This window comes from Dipodomys spectabilis, unplaced genomic scaffold, assembly GCF_019054845.1.
Source record: "Dipodomys spectabilis isolate Male_0828 unplaced genomic scaffold, ASM1905484v1 ptg000141l, whole genome shotgun sequence".
Classification (NCBI taxonomy): domain Eukaryota; kingdom Metazoa; phylum Chordata; class Mammalia; order Rodentia; family Heteromyidae; genus Dipodomys; species Dipodomys spectabilis.
In genome coordinates, this window is record NW_024870818.1 from 11351999 (window position 1) to 11375674 (window position 23676).

At 40.3% G+C, this 23676-nt stretch overlaps 2 protein-coding genes across 5 annotated transcripts in view; one reads left to right on the forward strand and one right to left on the reverse strand.

The window, feature by feature from the left end:
• Positions 1-161: 161 nt before the first annotated feature.
• Positions 162-23676, forward strand: part of Asb3 (ankyrin repeat and SOCS box containing 3) — a 108387-nt gene continuing 84872 nt past the window's right edge. The window contains exons 1-2 of one of the 3 annotated variants that reach the window (XM_042691208.1): positions 162-250; positions 17542-17750. In XM_042691208.1, the coding sequence (XP_042547142.1) occupies positions 17555-17750 (196 nt within the window). In that variant the 5' untranslated portion in view covers positions 162-250; positions 17542-17554. Of the gene's footprint in view, positions 251-13551; positions 13617-13763; positions 13790-17541; positions 17751-23676 lie in introns of those variants that run through there. The other 2 variants (XM_042691207.1, XM_042691209.1) reach the window with 2 other exon arrangements.
• Positions 4161-13350, reverse strand: Chac2 (ChaC glutathione specific gamma-glutamylcyclotransferase 2). 2 transcript variants are annotated; one of them, XM_042691210.1, is made up of 3 exons: positions 13209-13350; positions 7751-7786; positions 4161-5478 (listed from the first exon to the last, which is right to left on the reverse strand). In XM_042691210.1, the coding sequence occupies exons 1-3, from the start codon at positions 13341-13343 to the stop codon at positions 5113-5115; spliced, it is 537 nt and encodes a 178-aa protein (XP_042547144.1). In that variant the 5' UTR covers positions 13344-13350; the 3' UTR covers positions 4161-5112. The 2 variants fall into 2 exon arrangements, with proteins under 2 accessions (XP_042547144.1, XP_042547145.1); XM_042691211.1 differs by lacking the exon at positions 7751-7786.

Sequence of the window (23676 nt, forward strand, 5' to 3'; positions counted from 1 at the left end):
CCCCCACTCTCCGCCTGGTGTCCCCCGCCAGTATTTCCGGGGTCAGGCGGCAGATCAACATCCGGGGTCACGGGGCAGCCCGCTTACGGAAGCCGGGAGGCGGGTCGCGTTTCTGTAGTTCTCTACTACCTCAGGTCTGAGGTGGGCTCGGATGCCTCGTTTTTCTGGCACCCGACGCCGGAGGGAGACTTAATCTGGGGGACCCGGGGACCAGCTTTTCCCTCTGAGAAGTGGCCGCACGGCGAAGCCGGTGAGTTCCGGTGGCGCCAGCCGCTGCGGGCCGCTGCTCGCGCGCCTCGCTGGTGGGTGGGCGGCGGCCGGGGCGAGCCGGGCCGGGCCGGGGCCTCGGGAAAGCCGCAGGCGGTGCGGAAAGTGGCCGCGTTCCCGACGGCCCCGCGTGCACTTCGTCTCTCCGCTCCGAAGCGTCTCCTCGCCCCGGCTGCTGCCCGTTCTCGCGGCGTCTTGGTCCTGCTGCCCTGGCTGAGGGAAAGCCGAGGGACCCGCGGTCCCCGGCCCCGAAATCCCGAGGGCCTCCCGCGTCGTCCCGGACGGAGACTCCCGCGCCTGCCTTGAAGGGTTGGGGGCGGGTGTGCGTGCGTGCGTGCCTCTGTGTGTGTGTGTGTGTGTGAGTGTGAATGTCAGGGAATGACAGGGAAGCTGGAAACTTCTTATGTAAGGGGCAGGGCTAAGCGAATGTGGAGTGATGACTGAAATTGCATCCCCAAAACCGGACAAAAAGTTTTGGTTCCTTCGCGCGCTCTGTCTCCCTCTCCTCCCCCCCCTCCAAAAAAAAAAAATCAACAAAGCTACTGTTTTAATTTCCAGTTTGTGCAATCCTGACCATAGAATGTTCTTTTCCTGGGAGGTGAGGGAAGCTAGTTTGTTAAATTTGTTAAAAATCTGCCTTCCCAGCTGGGGGTGTGGCTTAATGATAGAGTGATTCCCTGGCCTGCATGCAGCCTTGGGTTCAACACCTCAGTACCACATTAAGAAAAACAAAAACACAAACCCTGCCTTGGCCTAGGAAGGCGGCTCAGTGGTAGAGTGCTTGCCTAGCATGCATGAAGCCCTAGGTTCGATTCCTCAGCACCACATAAACAGAAAAAGCCAGAAGTGGTGCTGTGGTCCAAGTGGTTGAGTGCCAGCCTTGAGCAAAAGAAGCTCAGAGACAGTGCCCAGACTCTGATCAAGCCCCAGCACTGGCAAAAAAACAAAACAACCCCCCCCCCCAAAAAAAAAAAATCCCTGCCTTTCCTCTTCCCTTTCCATAAATTTGAAGGAAAGAATAGTCCATTTTCATCTATATTTTTCTCTTAACATGAAGTCACAGTGTCAAAACCAATTTGCATCAGAATTGAGGCATTAGTGCTAATTTTTATTTTTTGGTGGCACTGGGATTTTTAACTTGTGCTGGGGAGAGCATCACTTTTGCCAATGAGCCACACTTCCAGTTCTTGTTTTATGTTTTATTTTTTGCATTAGGTATCTTTCAGGTAGGGTCTCAAGTCTGCATAGTACCTAATCCCCTGTTCTGATCCTCCTATCTGTGGCTGCCCTTGTAGCTAGGATGATAGGTACACATTACTCTACATTTAGCATTGAGATAGATGTCTCACTAACTTCACTTTTTATCTGACCTGACCTCAAATCTTACAAATCCTCCCACGTTGTGTGATTACAGGTGTGTGCCACCTCTCCCAGCATTTATTGGTGATATTTAGCATCTGTTGGTGTTGAATGTGACAAGCCATTGAGATTGGTAAAATGGCAAGTAAATGGGTTTTTCCTTGGTTTCTCATGGTCTGGCAAGAAATTACACAGATAATTTTAAACTTGAGTAATAATGATAAAGCAATTAGAACTTATTTAGCATTTGTTTTAGGCTAGTTACTAATAGATTTTTTTGTGTGTTTGTGCCAGTATTGGGACTTGAACTCAGAACCTGGACACTGTTCCTCAGTTTTGGTTTTTGCTCAAGGCTATCACTCTACCACTTGAGCTACAGCTCCACTTCTAACTTTTTGGTGGTTAATTGGAGATAAAAGTCTTGTGAATTTTCCTACCCCACCTGGCTTTGAACTTTGATCCTCAGGTCTCAGCCTCTTGAGTAGCTAGGATTACAGGTGTGTGGTGCCCCCCCCCCCCTTTTTTTTTTTGGTCAGTTGTGGGGCCTGAACTCTGGGCCTGGGTGCTGTCCCTGAGCTCTTCAGCTCAAGGCTAGACCTCTACCACTAGACCCATAGTACCACTTCAGGCTTTTTTTTTTTTTTTTTTCCTGCTTATGTGGTGCTGAGGAATGGAATCCAGGGCTTCATGCATGCAAGGCAAGCATGAGCCACCTTCCCAGCCCTGGTGCCCAGTTTTAAGTGTGTTTAATGTATTAGGTAAGAATTCTTATGAGGTAAGTATTAGTGATTACACAGTGAGGAATTTCAGTCCAGCAGAAAAGGCTTCCTAGTAGAGGTGACATTAGAGCTGTAGTTGTAAGGACTTACAGGAGTTTGTTAGGTGTGGGGAAATGGATTTGAAGCACAACCCTTAGATGGTTTATTAGGGCTTTTTGGTGTACTCAGAGGGCAGGTAAGATGGAATATGAAGCAGGAGATTGGTGGTCAGTAGAGGAACAGGTTCAGTTCAGAAGACTTGTAGGAAACTTTAGATATATATTTGGCCAGAATTTCTTAAGGTGTAGACTTTTTGCCTTGGAATCATATGAGATGATGCCTATTTTTCAAGTGTATAAAGACTTAATTCCAAATGGATTAAATGGTTCAATGTACAAAGCAATAGAAGAAAATTTAGGGTAGTAATTGGATAATCTTGGTGTTTAAGCTAGGAAATCCTAAGGCCAAGAAAGAAGTGAGAAGTATTTGACTAAAACATGAAAAAGTTTTTTTGTAGTTTTAGTAGCAAACTTACAAAAACAGCACAGAACACAGTTAAACACATGTACTTGAAAGTAGGACAACTTAGAAAAGTACAGTGAGTACGTGGAATATGCCATATGAGGAAAATGCTACAAACATTATTTACCTTCTGTCAATAAATTTATTTTTAAAAATTCAAATGGTGACATCCAGATTAGTATTTGTGCCATTACTGGGTCTTGAGTTCAGGGCCTGAGCACTGTCCCTGACCTTATTTTGCTCAAGGTTAGTACTCTACTAGTTGAGTCATAGCTTCATGTCTGGCTTTTTGGTGGTTACTTGGGAATAAGTCTCTTGAGTTTGTCTGCCCAGGCTGGCTTTGAACCCTCATCCTCAAATTCAGTCTCCTAAGTAGCTAGGATTATAGGTGTGAGCCACTGGTGCCTGACTTGTCCAGAAAAGTTTTTACATGCTTATTTATAGTTCTTATAAAGTTGAATAGCTGAAATTTCTTCACTGAAACAATTTGACTCGAGGTAATATTTTATATCCTTTTATTAAAAACTCACAAAATAGAAAAGCTATCAATACCTGATTTTCAGTCCCCTATCTTTTCCCTTGGAATCATATACATAGGTACCTTTAGATGCCAAGACCTAAGTAAGTGAAATGTTGCCTGGAAAACTAAATCTTTAAAATTCTAGAAAACACTTAAAATAATTACATAGCAGAGCAAATTACTAAGTAAGGAACTTTTTTTTTTTTTTTAAAGGAAAAAAAGAACTGGGAATGTGGCTTAGTGGCAGAGTGCTTGCCTACCATGCATGAAGCCCTGGGTTCAATTCTTCAGTACCACATAAACCGAAAAAGCCGTAAGTGGTACTGTGGCTCAAGTAGTAGCCTGTTAGCTTTGAGCAAAAGAAGCTCAGGGACAATGCCCAGGCTCTGAGTTAAAGCCCCAGGACTTGCCAAAATAACCAAATAAGAAAATACAACTTTTCTACTATGTAGGGCAGTTTAATTTTCTTTGCTAATTATTGTTCATGTGTGGGTTTGAGAAGTTGTAAGTTAAAACATACATGAATAAAATGAATTATTAAACCCACACATGAATAATATGAATTGAAGAAATCAGCTATAATGTCAATCAAGGCTGTTTCTACTGGAGTTTAATAATGTATTAGTTTCCTACTTGACTAGCAACTGCATAAACAGTTGATACTCTTATTTAGGTGACAAGTGGTAACAACGAAGAATGTGCAGTAAATAATCAAGTGATGCTACTTCAACAAATTTAAATCCAAAAGCTGTTTATTATGTACATTTCCACTAATCTGTAATTATCAGAAAGCCTTTTTTTTCAGTTTCACTATAATAGAAATACAAAGTGAGTGACATTATCATTAGTGGATGTGATTTTTATAATGAGTAATATGAGTTCTTTAGCTTAAAGACTGTTTTCTATCTAGTAAAATGTGTATTTTTTTCAAAAAGGAGATGTATAACACATTATACTTTCAAGGAAAATCTTATATTCAAAAAGCAAGTGTATTAAAAAAATTTTTTTTGAGACAGGGAATTGCTATGTATTCCAGGCTGGTCTCAAGATCCTCCTCTCTCCATCTCCAGAACGGTGTGATTACCCAGCTAAAAGTCAATTTCTTTTGGCCTGAATTTGAGTCTCATTTAATTCCTGAATAATAAAGAAATTCACAATTGAGGTTCAAATTTTATCTATATTACCATGTATTTGATTCACACATTATTTTAAGCTTATATATTTTGTCATGGTTACAGAATGATTTTATAGGAATATATTGAAGGTGTAATTTTATTGTATGTATTGACTTTGGTTTAATTCTCTACAACTTTAAAATAGTATTGTGAGATGAAACAATAGGATTTTTACTCTGATAAAAACAACTGAATAGAGACTATTTCTAAAGAACTCACTTCTAATGAGCAAGTGTTCAATATCTTATAGGTAGGAAATCATTATGCTATTAAAACTTGAATTTCTCCTTTCTGTATTCTTCAGTCTTCGGAGTATATGTTTCTGGACACTTGCAGTTAAACTGTAAATTTGATGGTATTCTGACTACACTATTTAAAATAGTATTATCTTCATGTAGTAAACACATTTCCAAAACACATTGCCATAATGCAGTGAAGTTACTCTCTGAAGACTAAAAGCTCTGCTAATTTGGAAAAATCAATGACTAGGTCTTTGTAAGTAATTAAGATTCTATTTTTCTTCTAAACGTTCCTTTACTAATTTTTCCAAAGAGAAAAGATGTTCATCTGCATCTTCTGGCACAAGGTTTCTAATAGAATTTGCAAGTTCAAAAAGATATTCTGTATTTCTTCCACTTGGACCAGCTGCATTAAAAATTTGTTCAGCAATGTCTTCAAGAGGTGCAGGACCAAGATAATTAGGATTATCACATGTTCCAATATATAGCAACACACTGAATGGTTTTGTTGTGGGATCTTTTGGATAAAAGATCACTGTTATGGTTCTGTAGCCTCCTTTCTCTCTGAAGTCAAGGTATGTTTTTACTTCTTCTTCTTTTCCTACTGGCAGTTTATAAGCAACACCCCATACACAACCCTGTTGAAAAATGAAAAGAATATACTATTTAGTGTTTACAAGGCTAGTCAGAATAGGTGAAGATATGTTATGACCTAAGATAACATGTGTGGTCTTAGAAGCCAATTTTAAGGGGCTGGGAAGTTGGCTCAGTGGTAGAGTGCTTGCCTTGCATGCATGAGGCCCTGGGTTCGATTCCTCAGCACCACATAAGAAAAAAAGCCGGAAGTGGCGCTGTGGCTCAAGTGGTAGAGCGCTAGCCTTGAGCTGAAGAGCTGAGGGACAGCCCCCAAGCCCAGAGTTCAGGCCCCACGACCAGAATAAAAAAAAAAAAAAAAAAAAGAAGCCAATTTTAAGTTCTGCCTCACTTAAGATGTATTGAAGAGGTACATACTGTACTAAGCAATAAAGGAAGCCTTTATTTTGAATAAGCTATTTGTATCACAGCAAGAGTATGTTATTTATCTTTAAACAAGTTTTTAAGTTAACCCTCCACCCCTTTCCAAAGTAATGGTGTGATTATATCACTTTGCAAGAAGAAGCAGGAAAATTGCCCATTCTAGACCAGCTTTGGCTACCTATATAGTAAGACCCTGTCTCAAACAACAAACAAACAAAAAACCATACACACAAACAACAAAGACTGAAATGAAGATACTAGGTTTTTATTTGGTATTAAGAAAGCCTGTAGGCTGGGCGCCGGTGGCTCATGCCTGTAATTCTAGCTACTCAGGAGGTTGAGATCTGAGGATCGAGGTTCAAAGCCAGCCTGGGCACGGAAGTCTGTGAGACACTTATCTCCAGTAAGTCACTCAGAAAACTGGAAGTGGTGCTGTGCCTCAAGTGGAAGAGCACTTACTTGAGCTGAAGAGTCCAGGCCCAGACAGAGTTCAAGCCCCACAACGGACAAAAAAAAAGAAAAGAAAAGAAATTCTGTAGGGACAAAGTACTATTTATGAGTTACCTGTTTGGAGTCCATTTTTTCTTTTTTAAATAGCTGTGCCTGGGGCTTGAACTCAGGGTCAAGATGCTTTTCTCAAGGCTAGCACTTGAGCTCAAGGCTGACACTTGAGTCACAACTCCACATTCAGCTTTTTTGGTAATTTATTGGAGATATGAGTCTCATGGACTTACTTTCTTGGCCCTGACTGGCTTCCAACCATGACTCTCAGATCTCAGCCTCGTGAGTAGCTAGGATTATACGCTTGAGCCAATAATCCTCTATCTATTGATTTTTTTTTGTAGTGTAAATTCTTGAAAGCACTTTAAAATACATTAATATAATCTGTTTTACTATTTTTTTTTTTTTTTAAATGAGACAGGGTCTTGCTGGCCTGGCTAGTCCCTAACTTGCCATCCAAATCTTGCCTCAGAGTACCAAGAACACAGAGGCACTAGTGTTTCTGGCACTGCTTGATTTTTATACAAAGTTGTTCCCAAAGAGAAACCTTCAATTTTACAATATAACAACTGAAATCTATGTGTGAACAAAAATGATTAAAATGTCTAAGGAACAAAAGTCAGTTTAGTAAGAGTTCTGGAACTCCAAATTGTGGAAGAAACACAAGTGCTTTATATAACATCAGGCAATATGGAAAGTAAGAATTATTTAGTTTTTGGTTAACGAAAATATTACATTCCTAGCTAATGTGAAGAGAACGTTCAGGGACTGACTTGGGTTTTGGTGGTAGTTTGACTATATGAGAGCTATTCCATTAATTCTTTTTTTTTTTTTTTTTGGGGGGGGGTCCGGTAGTGGGGCCTGAACTCTGGGTGCTGTCCCTCAGCTCTTCAGCTCAAGGCTAGCACTCTACCACTTGAGCAACAGTGCCACTTCTGTCTTTTTTCTTTTTGCTTATGTGGTGCTGAGGAATTGAAACCAGGGCCTCAGGCATGCAAGGCAAGCGCTCTACCACTGAGCCACCTTCCCAGCCCTATTCCATTAATTCTTAACAGACACATTTTAAAAAACACAACAATGAGACTACCGGTCATAAATTTGATAATATCCTGATTACACTATTAAAAAAATAGTATATGTTACATGTCATTTGGTTGTACTTTATTGCTACCTTGCACTTTACATTCTAACTTTTCCTCTGGCTTCATTTCCCTCAAATATGAAAAACAAAACAAAATAAAAGTCCCTATAACAAGTACAGAAAAGAGTGCCATACTTCCGTTCAAATTGTCTGATGCAGTACTGACAGAAAAATTTCATTGGTTAAAACTGAATACAAAAAATAAGCCCTGAATAATAAATCCTATGTAAAGAAGAACAATTATATCATACCCCAGGATCTTCAACAAGAGTCACGACTCTTCCAGGCTGTTTTGAAAAAGGTTAAAAAAATACTGAATTAAAATTCAGTAAACATGTAAACATTACTATCAACTCATTATTGACATGGAATAAAACTAACCATATTTGCTCTAAGAAACACTTTAAAAAATGCTTATTTTTGCCAGGCACTGATGGCTCATGCCTATAATACTAGCAACTCAGGAGTATATCTGAGGATTCTGTTTGAAGCCAGTTTGGGCAGTAAAGGCTGGGAGACTCTTACTTCCACTAAAACTACCAAGAAGGCCAGAAGTGGAGCTGTGGCTCAAAGTGGTAGATCACTAGCCTTGAGCAAAATAGTTCAGGGATAGTGTCCTGGCCCTGAGTTCAAGCCCTAGGAATGGCATACAGAAAAATGTCTTGCAGACTTTTCTGCTGAGGCTGGATTTCAACCAGGACCTCAGACCTCAGCCTCCTGAGAAGCTAGGATTACAAGCATGAGCTTTCTGGACTTAGTTCTGAGTGCCTTCCGTCTGGGTCCTCTTTATCCTTTAATCACCTTTTGGAGATTTCTTTTCCTTGTCTCTAATTTGCTTCCCTCTAGTCTATATTCTGCTGGCTTCAGAATTTCTATCTGGATTAGAAACTTTAATATTTGATAGTGTACTGCGTAAAATGAAAATTCCTTAGCATAATTTAACTACAAGCTTCATTTCTTCCCACTTTCCCCTCCAGGATGTACTGAATGACTTTTAACCTTTACAACATTTCTATCTTTGAATATACTAATGTACTGTGTGCAGTCCCACCCTCTTTGTTTACCTGGCATATCAGGCCATTTCCTCCATAAAGCTTTGGCTCATTCTCCAGGAAGATTCAGTAGCTCCACCTAAACTCTCACTGATAATTTTATTTATTTCCCTTGTAGCCCTTACCAAGTATTTTGGTTTGATAGGTATCCTGTGTTTTTTTTTTTTTAATTATTTAAGTAGTTGTACAAAGAAGTTCCCATTCTACAAAATAGTATATGAATACAAGTTGTCTGACAACATTGTCACCCATCACTCCTAACCCATCCCTTCTCTCATTTTTTTTTAAACTTGAGATTAGGTGATTACATAAATTTCACAGTATTGAGGAATAGTGATAATTAGTTAATGTCACAAACACATTTTAACCTTCACAAGGCACATTGTCATTATCAATGGTCTATACAGTTTGTGAATTCTATGAACTTTGTGTCTTAAGTTTTAACTTTTTTTTTTGTTTGTTTTTTGGGTCCGGTGGTGGGGGCCTGAACTCTGGGCCTGGGCGCTGTCCCTCAGCTCTGATTCAGCTCAAGGCTAGCACTCTACCACAAGAGCCACAGCGCCACTTTTGGCTTTTTTCTTTTTTGCTTATGTGGTGCCGAGGAATTGAACCCAGGGCCTCATGCATGCAAGGCAAGTGCTCTACCACTGAGCCACCTTCCCAGCCCCCAGTTTTAATTTTTAAAAAAATAGTATTATTAAAAGTCTTGGTTGTAGGTGGGGGCAGGAATGACAGAAAAAAAGAATATCTGGGAGTAATTTTAATGGAAGTGAAAGGAATCCTGTGACTTCTGGTAGATGATATGGATACAGACTACTGGTAAATTTACTTATAAGCTCTTTGACCCAAAAATAAATATAAATTTGTAACTGCACTTAATGAATTTTTTTGGGGAGGAGGGGCAATGATACTTACCAGAGGTTTTTCTAAGATGATTGGGATTGGAGGATATGAAATGAGTCAGATGGGTGTTTTCAATGAGTAATGTCTCTGTCTGGAAACTTACGGATTTAGTAAATGTTCCCAATTGTCTAATACTAAACTGTTTCCTTTTTATGAACTTGTAATATATTCCACTTGTAGGGAAAACCTTCACATCTAAATAAGATGGTTATTTTAGAGAGAAACTGTCAGTTTTGCAATAACTAGATGCTTAATTAAAGTTTAACAAAGCTAAAAAGCAAGCATAATTTAAGAAATCAAGTAGGTTCAGTATTTTGTCCACTGCACTATGTGGAAATGAGATGAACACTTTGCATTTTTGTGTAAAAAAGATGAGGCTTTTCTGATGACTGACTGGGGTACTGGCTGTTGTGAAAACATGATTCGTGTCCTCAATATCTGAAGTTATACCGACTTCAGGGATCTTTCTGAAACCTTTTGTTGTTTTGTTGGATAAGTAACATTTACATAAGGCTGGTGATCCAAATCTACTTTAATAAAAATGTGAAGTAGGTCTGGGATGTAGCTCAGTGGCAAAGTGCTTGCCTAGGAGTTGCAACACTCTGGGTTTGATCCCTCATACCATTAAAAAAAAAATGAAGTAAAAATGATTTTTTTTTTTTTTGGGTGGTACCTACACACTTGCTCGGTAGGGATTTTACCACTAATGCCCAGGTTTTTTATTTATTTTTTTGTTGGTATGTGTACTAATCTTGGAGCTTGAACTCAGGGTCTGAGCACAATTTCTGAGCTATTTTGCTCAAGGCTAGCACTCAACCATCTGAGCCATAGCTCCACTTCTGGCTTTTTAGTAGATAAATGGGGATGAAAGTCTTGGGTCAGGCATCGGTGGCTCATGCCTGTAATTCTAACTACTCAGGAACTGAGATCTGAGGGTTGTGGTTCAAAGCCAGCCTGGTCAGTAAAGTGCACGAGATTCTTATGTCCAATTAACTACCAAAAAAAGCTAGAAATGGTGTTGTGGTTTAAAGTGGTAGAGCACTAGCCTTGAACACAAAAGCTCAAGGACAGCACCCAGGCCCTGGGTTCAAGCCCCAGGACCCGCACCAAAAGAAAAAAAAAACCCAAACCAGGTTCATAGACTTTCTTGCCCTGGGTGGCTTTGAACCATGATCCTCAGATCTCAGCCTCCTGAGTAGCTAGGATTACAGGTGTGAGCCACTGGGACTCAGTCCAACACTTGAAGTCTTTTGTTTTGCACTGGATAGTTTTAGATAGGATGGTGATCCCCTATCTTGTGTCTGGATCTTGATCATCCTATTTTATTTCTGCAGTAGCTGGGATAGCAGGTGCATGCCATCCTGCCCTGAATCTTCCACTGAGATGGAGTCTTAGGAACTTTTTTCTGATGCTAGCCTGATGTACCATTATTCTCCTTATCTTAGTCTCCCATGTAATTAGGATTTCAGGCATGAAACACTGTGCCCAGCTGCTGGTTGAGAAGACCTCTTAAGATTTTTTGTTTTTGCTTGGGGCTTAAACTCAGGGCCTTGTGTTCTTGTCATTTTTGCTCAAGATTGGTGTTGTACCACTTCAACTACACCTCTACTTTTGGCTTTTTGCTCAGCTTCTGAGTAGGTAGGATTACAGGTGTGAGCCACTGTGCCCAGCTAGGTTTTTTCTTCTTCCTTAACTAGAACACTATTAAAAAGATGTTTAGTACTTGGATTTTCCTTTAATTTACTAGCATGTATTTCTAAAGTAAAAGGTTTAAAGTGGTTGGCAATGCCATTCTCTTCCATCTTTCCCTTCTTATATTTCAATAAACAACTACAAGGAGATAATGGCTTTTTATAGTTCCCTTTCCCCCAATGGTCTTTTAAGTAGTATACAAGGTCTCTCTTCCTTTTAAAGCATAATGAGCCAGGTGCTGGTGGCTCATGCCTATAATCCTAGCAACTAAGGAGGCTGAGATCTGAGAATCGTAGTTCAAAGCCAGCCAGGGCAGAAAAGTCTGTGAGAATCTTATCTCGTTAACCACCAGAAAACTGGAAGTGGTGCTGTGGCTCAAGTAGTAGAGCTCTTGCCTTGAGCTGAAGAGCTCAGGGACAACTGTAGGCCCAGAGTTCAAGCCCCACCACTATCCCAAAACAAAAGAATAATGAACTGCTGTACTGAGTTTTTTTTTTAATCATCAGTCTGTGTGAAGTATACATATCTTGACTTGCTGTATAACACATTGTACATTTTAGTTGGGAGTTGTAAAATATGCTATTATAACCACATGTACCTATTTGATACTTGGTTATTAAAGTGGGAGCCTGGGCTAAGGCTTTCTCTTCAGTGGCAATTTAAAGTGATCTTATCAAAACTGAAACTCAAAAGATATTTTATGTTACTTAACTTTTTTGGGGGGGTGGGGTGGTTGTTGGTTGGGGGGCTTGAACTCAGGGCCTCGGTACTGTCCCTGAGCTCTTTTGCTCAAGACTAGCACTCTACTACTTTTAGCCATAGCTCCACTTCTGGTGTTTGAGTGGTTAATTGGAGGTAAGAGTCTCACAAACTTTCCTTTTCCCAGGCTGGCTTTGAATCATGATCCTCACATCTCAGCCTCCTCAGTAGCCTGGATTACAGGGATGAGCCACCAGTGCTCAGCTAGAATTAAATTCTTACTTGGCCAACTCTATTTGAGGTAGAATGTTTTCTAACTCTGTCCCCACTTCCCATTATTTCAGTCCCTTGTGCATACTATTTGAACCTTGATCTCTTACCCTTTCCACAACTGTAGGGATTTCTTTGTAATTAACCCTACTCTCTTCTTATTTCTGATTTCTAGTATTGTAAATATTGTGTATCTGATCTCCAGTATTTTAGATACTGTGATTTTGGGTCAATATAATTTCTCTTAAAAACAGCAATCAAGCTCACATACATTTTCAAAAATATTTTAGAGAATAAGAAATAACAATGTTTTATTCCCCAAAGATTAGGAGGCTAACCAAAACAAGTGGCCACATTCAGTTACTACTTACTCCAAATTTAGTTTTAGTCAGGTAGATCAGCCAATACAAGGCTGATTTGCATAGCTATTTAGCCGCTACTAATTCTCAGAATGCATATATAGAAATGAATGCTTTTGTATTTAAAGTAATATATGACAGTGAAAAATAGGTCCAGTAATTTATATTAAACATTTATAATTTAGGAGAACTACTGAGGAAGAAATATTAAAGCAATACGAGTTTAGGGCTGTTTTTTTATATAACCAAGTTAACTTTACTAGTACTTGATAACCAAACTAGTCAAAATGAGCTTAATAACCAGAGATGATTTTGAGAACGAATTCTTACGTGGTTTTAGGCGTCATTTCATAAATCGTTGGAAAGACAAACTAGAAATACGAGCGCGTTTAGATTCTGCCAGGGAGTCTGGCAGAATGCAGAAATGCCACCACGTTTAACTGCTCACTGTTTTCAGGGTGAGTGGTACTACTGCATTTTCGTAGTGGCGTGAAATCCCCTTCCCCGTTTTTTTCAGGGTGGTCAAACCTAGTGTGTTTGTGGCCGCGGGGTTTTGCCGCCTCTAGAAACTGACGGGCAGCATCTTCAGCAGTTTTAGGGGGCGCCCGGGTCTGGGACAGAGGTGGGGCTGAGGAAGAAGCAGGTGTAGGTGTGTGGCCTCAGGAAAGCCTTGGCGTGGGGCCCGGATTGGGAGCGGCAAGGTGGGCGGCGTGGGGGCCCTGCGGGCTCCTTACCTTGCCCGGGACCCCGCGGTGGTCAGTGCTGCCTTGCCAGAAGCGCCTGCTGTAGTCTGTGATGTACCCAACCAGCTTGTCCTGGTAGGGGAAGTCCACCTTCCAGATCAGGGAACCGTAACCAAACACCCACATCTTGCCGGAGCCTCTGGGTCCCGCGGCGGCCAACCCCTCTGCCGGGGTCTCCCTGCGCCGCCGGGACTGCAGCCTCCCCGACGTACTTAACCGGCTGCTCGGGGCGCAGGCGCGATGACTGCGCCGCTGCTCGGGGCGCAAAGCACACTGGGGTTGTAGTCCAGGAACGTTTCCCACTCCCTTTCAGTCAGCATTGCTTCATTTCCTTGTTTGAAAGGATCGTTGACCTTCTGTGTACCAACTAGCTGATTTTTCTGCAGCCTCGGTAAATCGGTAAACTTCCTCTAGTGTGCTCGTGCCGAGGACTACAATTCCCACAATCCTTTTCGGAGGGCCGGGACACCCAAGTTGAAACTTTTACCCGCCCCCCTCCTCCTCCCCCTCCCCCCCGGCTAACGGGAGGGGTGGGGAGGGTGAGCCCCGGAGTCTTGGCCAGTGCCGTGTAGGTAGGTCACACTTGGCACCACACTTGGCGAGTAGAAAGGCATTTTGTGTTTTGAAAATTGGATACCCGCGTATGTAACAGCATCCAAAGGAGCCGAAGCTGGAATTAATGTAATCCATATGGTTCAAAATCGGTCGTTTGCCTTTCAGATAAAACAAAATTGACAATGAAAGTCTTACAAAAAAGCAACTGTTATGCCAACGTAAATTGTTTACACAGTTAAAGTTTATGCTAAGAAGAACCGTGTATATTTTAGTGCTCTCAGTAGCTTACTTAGAAAAGAGCAAGGCTATGGCTCTTTTCAAAGCTCATTGAGGAGCCTACTGAAATTGTGTACAAAATTGGAATTGTGTACATTTAAATCTTTTGGGGAAAACCTTTATAGCGTTCATTAGTCAAACATCCTAATAAATGTTAAGATCTTCTGGTTAGAGCAGTCCCTCAAAAGTATTCTTTAGGAAGCTCACCTGGATTATGGTTGTGTATATGTTTGTGAATTCTTAACCAAATTAAATCCTTGAGGACTTCTATTCATCATTTTCAGTGTTTTTAGAGAATGCTAAAACACTCAGGTTCCAAGTATTATTAGTATTTTAAAAAGGAAATCTTAAGTTTAAAGATAACCAGACTTTTCTTATTTTCCCTTAAGTTGTAGTTTCCTATTCCTGGCATGGTTATTTTCTGTAACTCTCCCTTTCCCCCTTAAAAAAAAAACTTCCAAATATACAGAAAGGTTAGAAAGTATAATGGGCATTCATACACGCTCCGTGTAAATTTCTTTTTAAAAAATTTTTTTGTTGGTCGTGGGGCTTGAACTCTGGGCCTGGGCACTGTCCCTCAGTTCTTCAGCTCAAAGCTAGTGCACTACCACTTGAATCACAGTGCCACTTCCAGCTTTTTCTGTTTATGTGGTGCTGAGGAATCGAACCCAGGGCCTCATGCATGCTAGGCAAGCACTCTACCACTAGGCACCTTCCCAGCCCTCATGCTCCATGTATACCCAATGATTAATATTGATTAATATTTTGTTACAATTGCTTTCCTTTTTTCTCTAGGTAGATATTTTAAAAGTTCTGAAGTATTTGAAAAAAGTTGCATGTGTTTGAGCATTTTATTGCTAAATACTTGTGCATGAATGGAGGAATAAGGACACATTCTCCTAATATCCAGTGCTTTTTATCATATCTAAGAAAATTAATAACAGTTGCATCATCAAATAGCTATTCTATATTTGGGTTTTCTTAATTATTTCAAAATTATTTTGTAGAGTTACCTGCTTCAAATCCAGGATCTAGTTGAAGGTTTTCTTTTTCAGTACTGGGGACTGAACCCAAGACATGCTAGGCAACTACTCTTACTACTAAGCCACACACTATTTAACTCTTAGCTGATGTTTATAAATTACATTTGCTTGACTGTGGATTGTCTTTTAGTCTAGAGCGCAGGCCTTTTTGTGAAGGAGACATCTTATGAATAGTCCAATAGTCCACATACTAGGGTTGAAATAAAGCTGTTTTACATTAAGATATTTGATAAATTTGAGTTTATTTTTGTATAAGGTGAGAGATCGGCAATTATTGTCAGTCTTCTATGAGTGCAAATCCAGTTTGCTTCCCCAGTACTGTTTATTGAAGAAGTAGTTTTTTCCAATTGCTTTGGCATCTATTTTGAGAATGAAGTAACTGAGTTTATTTCTGACTGCTGTCTTCTATTCCATCAGCCTATGTGTCTGATTTGTTTAAGTACCATGCTCTTTTTGTTAACAATGGATCTTAGTGTAATTTGAACTCAGGTAGGATACCTCTAGCATTATACTTTTTTGCTTAGAGCTAGGGTTGCTTTTCTGCCCATAGGCTCTTTTTTTCTTTAGTGGTATCAGGGTTTGAACTCAAGACCTCAACCTTTGCAGCCAGCATCCTCCCCAGAGAAGACTAATTTTTAAAAAAAATCCTTCCTGTTGTGTAAGGTACAACTCTTATATTTTATTGAGCCGAAACAACTTCTTGAATATTTTTTGTCTCTTAAATCTGTACTGCTCTTATTGCACTCTCCATTTTCTATCTTGGGTCATATATATTATTCCTATGAGACTGAAAACAACTTGAGATAGGATTTATGTCATCATCAATATCATCTGTGTATACTCTCCATTACTGATCATTTGGTTGGTGCTTATCTAAACGGCTAATTGTATAATTAAATGTTTGACAGTTAACATACTCTAGTAATGAATCTATTGATCTAATGGCTACTAATCCTCTTGATATAAATAAATAATGAACTTTTGCAGTAATAGTGTCACCATTAACGATGATCATGATGAATTTTAAGTTTATTGTTTTATATACATTTTAAATATCTTTTCTCAAGTCTTTGTTTTTTTGGATAAATTACTTAGAATATGGTTCTAGAAAAAAGTCTTGCCTCTATCGAAGTAGATATGTTGGCATTTCCTGAATTACTACCTCCTTTTTTTTGTTGTTGTTGGTTGTAGTGCTTGAACTCAGCCTAGGCGTCTCCCTGAGCCTCTTTGTGCTCAAGGCTAGTGCTCAATAACTTCAGCTGCAGTGCCACTTCCAGTTTTTGTGTGGTTAATTGGAGATAAGAGTCTCATAGAGACTTTTCTGCCCTGGCTGGCTTCAAACCAAGATCCTTGGATCTCAGCCTTCTGAGTAGCTAGTATTTCAGGCTGAGCCATGCCTGGTTCTGGAATTAGTACCTCTTAAGGTGATTAGAAAAATGAAAATGTGTGATAGGAGCATTATTAAAAAAGTTTGTCCTATAAGAGACAACTGTTTTCCTGAGAAACTTGATTATAGCCCAACTTGCTTCACAGTGTCATTCAGTTTGTGTGTGTGTGTGTGTGTGTGTGTGTGTGTCCGTGCGTGCGTGTGTGCGCATGCGCACACACGCTGTTTCTGGGGTTTGGACTCAGGTCTCTTTGCTCTTATCCCTTTGCTTTTTCACTAAAGGGTAATGCTCTACCACTTTGAGCCACAGCTCTCCTTCCTGAAGCTATACTCAAAGCTTGAACTCTGACTTCAGGGGAACTTGAAATGAGCTGTAAAGGGAGATGACAGTGATGATGAGGGCAGTACTGCTGTGAAGAACATTCTGGGCTGGTATAGGGAAGCTGGGCTCATCTCTTTGTGGCAGCTCTTTGTTGATTTCAGAACATCCATTCATTGGGACTGTTTCAGCAAGTGTGGAGAACCTGAGTGGTTAACATCTGGAAAGGACTAGCAGTGTTGGGAAAACCAGGATGACTACTTAATTACTCTATTTGCTTTGTTCTTCTTAGTAAACACCTTTTACTCTTTTTTTGTTGTTGTTGTTAACATTTTTTGGGGTCTTCTGAAGAAAGTTATATGTAGAAGTTGAGCACTGCTGATACTTAAATGACGCTTTCTGCATAATGCAGCATATATTGGGATTCACTGGAGGTGTTAAACTCTCTCATCAACAGAGCTCCAAAGAGTATGCTTTGGTGAACAGTAGCAGAAACCTGGAAAGAGCTCGTCAAATATTTCCAGACTAGGAAAGATGAAGTATTTAAAATTCTCTTGAGATTATAAACAATATTCTTAGAAATACTTTAGGGACTTTCAGGTTTAGGCTCAACTATAATTAGAGGCTGTAGCATGACTGTATTTCTCTCTAGTCATATGAGAGATGCTAGACTGGCCTACTGTGATATGCTAATCTCTAGGAGTATTATTGACTATAGTATTATCTTTCTACCTTGTTTTGTAGGCTGGTCAAAAGAATGGATTTTACAGAGGCTTACTCAGACACATGCTCTACTGTTGGACTTGCTGCCAGGGAGGGCAATGTTAAAGTCTTAAAGAAACTGCTCAAAAAGGGCCGGTGTGTGGATGTTGCTGATAACAGGGGATGGATGCCAATTCATGAAGCAGCTTATCACAACTCTATAGAATGTTTGCGGATGTTAATTCATGCAGGTAAAGTAAATTCAAGGTATGGGAGGCTGCTCCTATGAGCTGGATTAATTTTTTAAAAGGTGATAATACATGGTAGTATTTGTTTTCCTTTCTGTAATCCTAAAATAACAGCCTTACCTGTTTAGGATAGTAAGATTGCTGCCTTGGATTATGTCAGCATGGTGTTCCATCTGGACATCTATAAATATTGTCTTTTGTGTGGAAGTGCTTGCCTGGCTTATTTTTATTGACTGTGCTAGGTGAGGTGGCAGAAGTAGTCTTCTGTTTTAAGCTTGGTAGTTACTGATCTTATTTGTTCTTTTTATAAACAAAAGGAACAGTGCTACTGAAATTGAGATTGAGTATTTTGTTTGGATTAGTCTTCTTCTTTTGAGCACTTTTCAGTTTCCTTAATTTGGGGTGACTTTCAATTCCTTGGACTTTGTAGAAGATAACGATAGAGCAAAGGCTAACGTGCCTACTTTCATAGTGCTTGTATTCCTGCCAGAGGAGAAAGAGACTACATACCTACAATGAAACAAGATTATATTTCAGAATGTAAAAGCATTGTGAAGAAAATAAAATAGTAGTGAATAGAGAGTAATGGTGTGATATTACACATATCATTAAGACTCTGCATTCAGTAACTTCAAGCTTATAGCTTTGGATCATCCATGATGAGATTTGTGATATTGACACCAGAGAAATCAGCCAGTGCTAAAGACTGGCTGCTTGCCACAGGGTGAACCAGTTAAATATTGATCAGCACACCACTAAGTAAAGGGACTTTAGGAGAGGAAGACCATAGGAGGAATACTAATGGAGATTAACACATGAAACAGATGCTTAATTTCCATTATTTATTTAGTATATGCATAATCGCTGTTAGAGGCATTTACATGTATTCTTATTTTATTGATGAGAAGACCAAAGTTCAGAGAAGTTGACTTATTAAATGTTATCTAATAAACTAGAATATTTGGTTTGGACCTATTTCTCTCTGGGTGTATTGTATTGTATTGTATTGTATTTCATTACTTTTATTTATTTATTTGGGTCAGTCCTGGGCTTGAACTCAGAGCTTGGACTCTGTCCCTAAGCTTTTTTGCTCAGGTTTAGCACTCCATCACTTCTGGCTCTTAAGGTAGTTAACTGGAGATAATCATTTCATGGACTTTACAGCCTGAGCTGGCTTCAAAATGAGATCCTCAGGGCTGGGAATATGGCTCAGTGGTAGAGTGTATGCATGAGGCCCTGGGTTTGATTCCTCAGCACCACATAAGTAGAAAAAGCCGGAAGTGATGCTGTGGCTCAAGTTGTAGAGCACTAGTCTTGAGATGAGAGACAGCACCCAGGTCTAGAGTACAGGCCCCACAACTGACCCCTCCCCACAAAAAAAATTTTAAAATTGAGATCCTCAGATTCAGCCTCCTGAGTAGCTAGGATTACAGGCATGAGTCACCACATCCTGGCTTCATTTTATTTTATTTATAATTAGGCTATACTTCTGAAATGGCATGAAAAATTTTATTTCTTTCCTTTATTTTGGAAGTATGGTTTGAATTTAGGGCTTCAGGCTTGCTGAAGTAGGTGTTCTACTGCCTGAGCCACATCCACAACTCTTTTACTTTACTTTTCAGATAGGGTGTTGTGCTGTTGCCCAGACCAGTCTTGGATCAAGATTCTCTAACCACCTTTTTCAGAGTGGCTTGTGGGTGCCACAATGCCTGCCTTGTTTTTATTTTTATTTTTATATTTTTATTTTTTGGTTGGTTGTGAGGCCTGAACTTTGTGCCTGGGCACTGTACCTTAGCTCTTCAGCTCATGGCTAGTGCTCTACCACTTGAGCCACAGTGCCACTTTGGGCTTTTTTTGCTTATGTGTGCTGAAGAATATAACTCAAGGCCTCATGCATGCATGCATTCTACCACCAAGCTACCTTCCCAGTCCCCCTGCCTTGTTTTTAGAGATAGGGTCTCAATTTTTTGCTGGGTTTGGCCTTAAATTACAATCCTCCTTTTTTTTTTCTCTGCCTCCTAAATAGCAATGATTAAAACCATACTTGGTTTTGTCTGACTCTGTAATTTAAATCAGGATATATTCTGAGAACAGCACATGGTCTTCTTACTTAAATTAGAGAAGAAAATTAAAGTTTGATATGGATTACTTAGAGATTCAATATGCACATGTTTCTTTCTTTTTCCACTTTAGCATATAGTGCATTTGCTTCTCTTTCTAGTATTAGAAATTTGGTATAATAGATATTGAGATAGCTCCTCACGCTTGTCTTCTTAGGTGGTAATAATGGTCTTTAGCGGCAGTTAACTATGCCATTCAATATTAAACCTCTTGTTATGAAGGTCCCTTCATATCTTAAAACTAATTAGAATATATACCTAAATAAATACTTTTATTTGGCAAATAAGTGGTGTAGCTTGTAGTAATTTTTATTAGTTCATATTAAACAACACTATATTGTTAGACCAGTACAATTAATTATAGGTGTTGACAATCCTTAACTAAATAAGGCAATATAGGATAGTGATTTTTGTTTTTGTTTTTTTTTGGGTCCGGTCGTGGGGCTTGAACTCTGGGCCTGGGCGCTGTCCCTCAGCTCTTCAGCTCAAGGCTAGCACTCTACCACTTGAGCCACAGCTCCACTTCCGGCTTTTTTCTTTTTGCTTATGTGGTGCTGAGGAATGGAACCCAGGGCCTCAGGCATGCAAGGCAAGCGCTCTACCACTGAGCCACCTTCCCAGCCCCTAGGATAGTGATTGAATATGGTCGATGAACCTGAGTCCTGTCTAATGACTGCCACTTTTTGGTGTGACTTTGAGCATTTTTTTTTTTTCTCAAGGCTAGTGCTCTACCATTACAGCTCCACTTCTGGCCTTTTCTATCTTTCATCAGTTGTGGGGCTTGAACTATGGGCTTGCGCGCTGTCCCTCAGCTCTTCAGCTCAAGACTGAGCGCTCTACCACTTGAGCCACAGCCCCACTTCAGGATTTTGAGTGGTTTATTGGAGATAAGAGTCTCACGGACTTTCCTTGCTTGGCTGGCTTTCTACTGTGATCCTCAGATCTCAGCCTCCTCAGTAGCTAGGATTACAGGCATGAGCCACCAGGCACACAGCTTTGGCCTTTTCTTTGGTAGTTAATTGGAGATAAGTGTCTTACGGACTTTCCTGCCTGGGCTGGCTTTGAACCTTCAACCTCAGTCATCAGTTATTAGCCTTTTGAGTTACTAGTATTACATGTTAAGGTCTCCTGGCAGTGGTTGCCGTTCATCTGAAGGATAGAAATACTCTATTGTTCTTGCTCAGACAGAAACTCTAGGCCATTTGTAATTCCTTCCTTCCTTTTTTTCCTATCCCTCATCCAATCAAAAAAAAACTTAGGTTTACATGTATTATATGTATCTCTGAGCCATGTATCCACATACATACTGCATAATCAGACTACTTTTTACTGCTTTTAATATCGTTGAGCTATATCATTTCTTGACTGGATTGCTATAGTAGTATTTTTTTTTTTTTTTTTTGGTCGGTCATGGGGCTTGAACTCTGGGCCTGGGCGCTGTCCCTCAGCTCTTCAGCTCAAGGCTAGCGCTCTACCACTTGAGCTACAGCGCCACTTCCGGTTTTCTGGTGGTTTTATTGGAGATAGGAGTCTCGCGGTCTCTCCTGCCTGGGCTGGCTTTGAACCGCGATCCTCAGATCTCAGCCTCCAGAGTAGCTAGGATTACAGGCGTGAGCCACCAGCGCCCGGCTTATAGTAGTATTTTAAGAGATACATTTTCTGCTTTTGTTTTCTATCCATAACTCATTATGATATCAGAAATTTATTTATTTAATTTTATTATTAAGTAGTTATACAAAGAGGTTACAATTCTATAAGTCAGGTTATGAGTACAGTGCATTTTGGTAAATGTCACTCTTTTCATCATTCTCCCTATTTTTTCCTTCTTCTGTCCCTGCAATTTATTTCACAATACAGAAATTTATTTTTTTTGTGCTGCTGGATATTGAGCCCAAGGCCTCAATGTATGCTAGGCAAGCACTTCGCCTCTGATATATAGACCTAGCCCTGATGATCTGTTTGAAAAATATCAGACTATCTGTTCAAAACTTTGCAGTAGCTCCTCATTTTCTTGTGAGTAAAACACAGCTCTTCAGCTCTTCAGCTCAAGGTGAGTGCTCTACCACTTGAGCCACAGTGGCACCTCCAGTTTTCTGGTGGTTTACTGGAGATCAGAGTCTCATGGACTTTCGTGCCTGGGCTGACTTTGAACCGTGATCCTCAGATCTCAGCCTTCTGAGTAGCTAGGATTATATGTGTGAGCCACCGGCACCTGGCTACTTGCATGATATTTTATAGTCTGTATTTAAAGTAATTTAATTACTTGCCTGTAGATGGACAGGTAACTTTTGCTATTAAAGTGAACATGGATCTTTGTGTACAAGTATGAACATTTCAGTCGGATAATTTTGGCAGTGAAATTGCTGGTTCACTAAGTATGCTATGTTAACATGAAGGCTTTCTAGAGAAACAGAACCAAGAGGGCACACACACACACACACACACACACACACGAGAAGCACACACACACACACACACACACACACACACACACACGAGAAACAGAACCAATAGGACACTCACACACAAAGGAAATTTCCTAAGGGAAATGTGATTATACAGACTGGAAGGTCTCATTTTTAAAGATGGAGAACCAAGACAAGCTGGGTGCTAGTGGCTCACACCTAGCTACTCAGGAGGCTGAGATCTGAGGATCTTGGTTCAAAGCCAGCCTGGGCAGGAAAGTCCATGAGACTCTTATCTCCAATAAGCCGCCAGAAAACTGGAAGTGGTGCTGTGGCTCAAGTGGTAGAGCGCTCGTCTTGAACTGAACAGCTTAGGGACAGCGCCTAGGCCCAGCGTTCAAGTCCCACAACTGACCCCCCCACCAAACAAACAAACAAGGAAGCCAGTACTATAATTCAGCCTAGGTCAGAAGGTCTGAGAACCAGAGAAACAGTGGTGAAACTCTCAGTCTGAAGCCAAAGGCCTGGGATCTGATGGAGGAACTGGTACAAATTCTGGAATGTGAAGGCTCTAGAACAGGATTTCTGATCTCAAGAATAGGAGAATATATTATGGCTTGAAAAGAGAGAAGAGGGGACCTGGAAATGTGGCTTAGTGGTAGAGTGCTTGCCCTAGCATGCATGAAGTCCTGGGTCTGATTCCTCAGTACCACATACACAGAAAAAGCCCGAAGTGGTGCTGTGGTTCAAGTGGTAGAGTACTCTCCTTAAGCAAAAGAAGCTCAGGGACAGTGTCTAGGCCCTGAGTTCAAGCCCCAGGACTGGCCCCCAAAAAAGAGAAGAAACGCTTCTGCTTTTTTTTTTTTTCATTGTTTATTGAGCTTCAGTGGATTGCATAATGTTTTTCTATATCTTTTCTCTCAAATGCTAATCCTACTCAATATGTAGATTATTGAGGAATTATGTTTTAGCAGGTATCTTGCTATAATTGTTTCATAAAATTAACAACTGATATTAAAATATTGATAGATATTATGTTGTATTCTGTCTCAACCAGGATTTTCCAATAATAAACATAATTTCTCAACAGTACACATATTGAGAAATTTCCAAAAAAATCCTACCTAAGAATAGGACTTTGACCTCCCTTTCCTTTGTTTTCTCTGTGTTGATCTTACTCTTTTTTTTTTTTTTTGTAATTGGTTGGGGGCTTGAACTCTGGGCCTGGGCACTGTCCCTGAGCTCTTCAGTTCAAGCCGAACACTCTACCACTTGAGCCATGGTGCCACTTCTCACTTTCTGGTGGTTAATTGGAGATAGGAGTCTCATGAACTTTCCTGCTTGGGCTAGTTTTGAACTGTGATCCTCAGATCTCAGCCTCCTGAGTAGCTAGGATATAGGTGT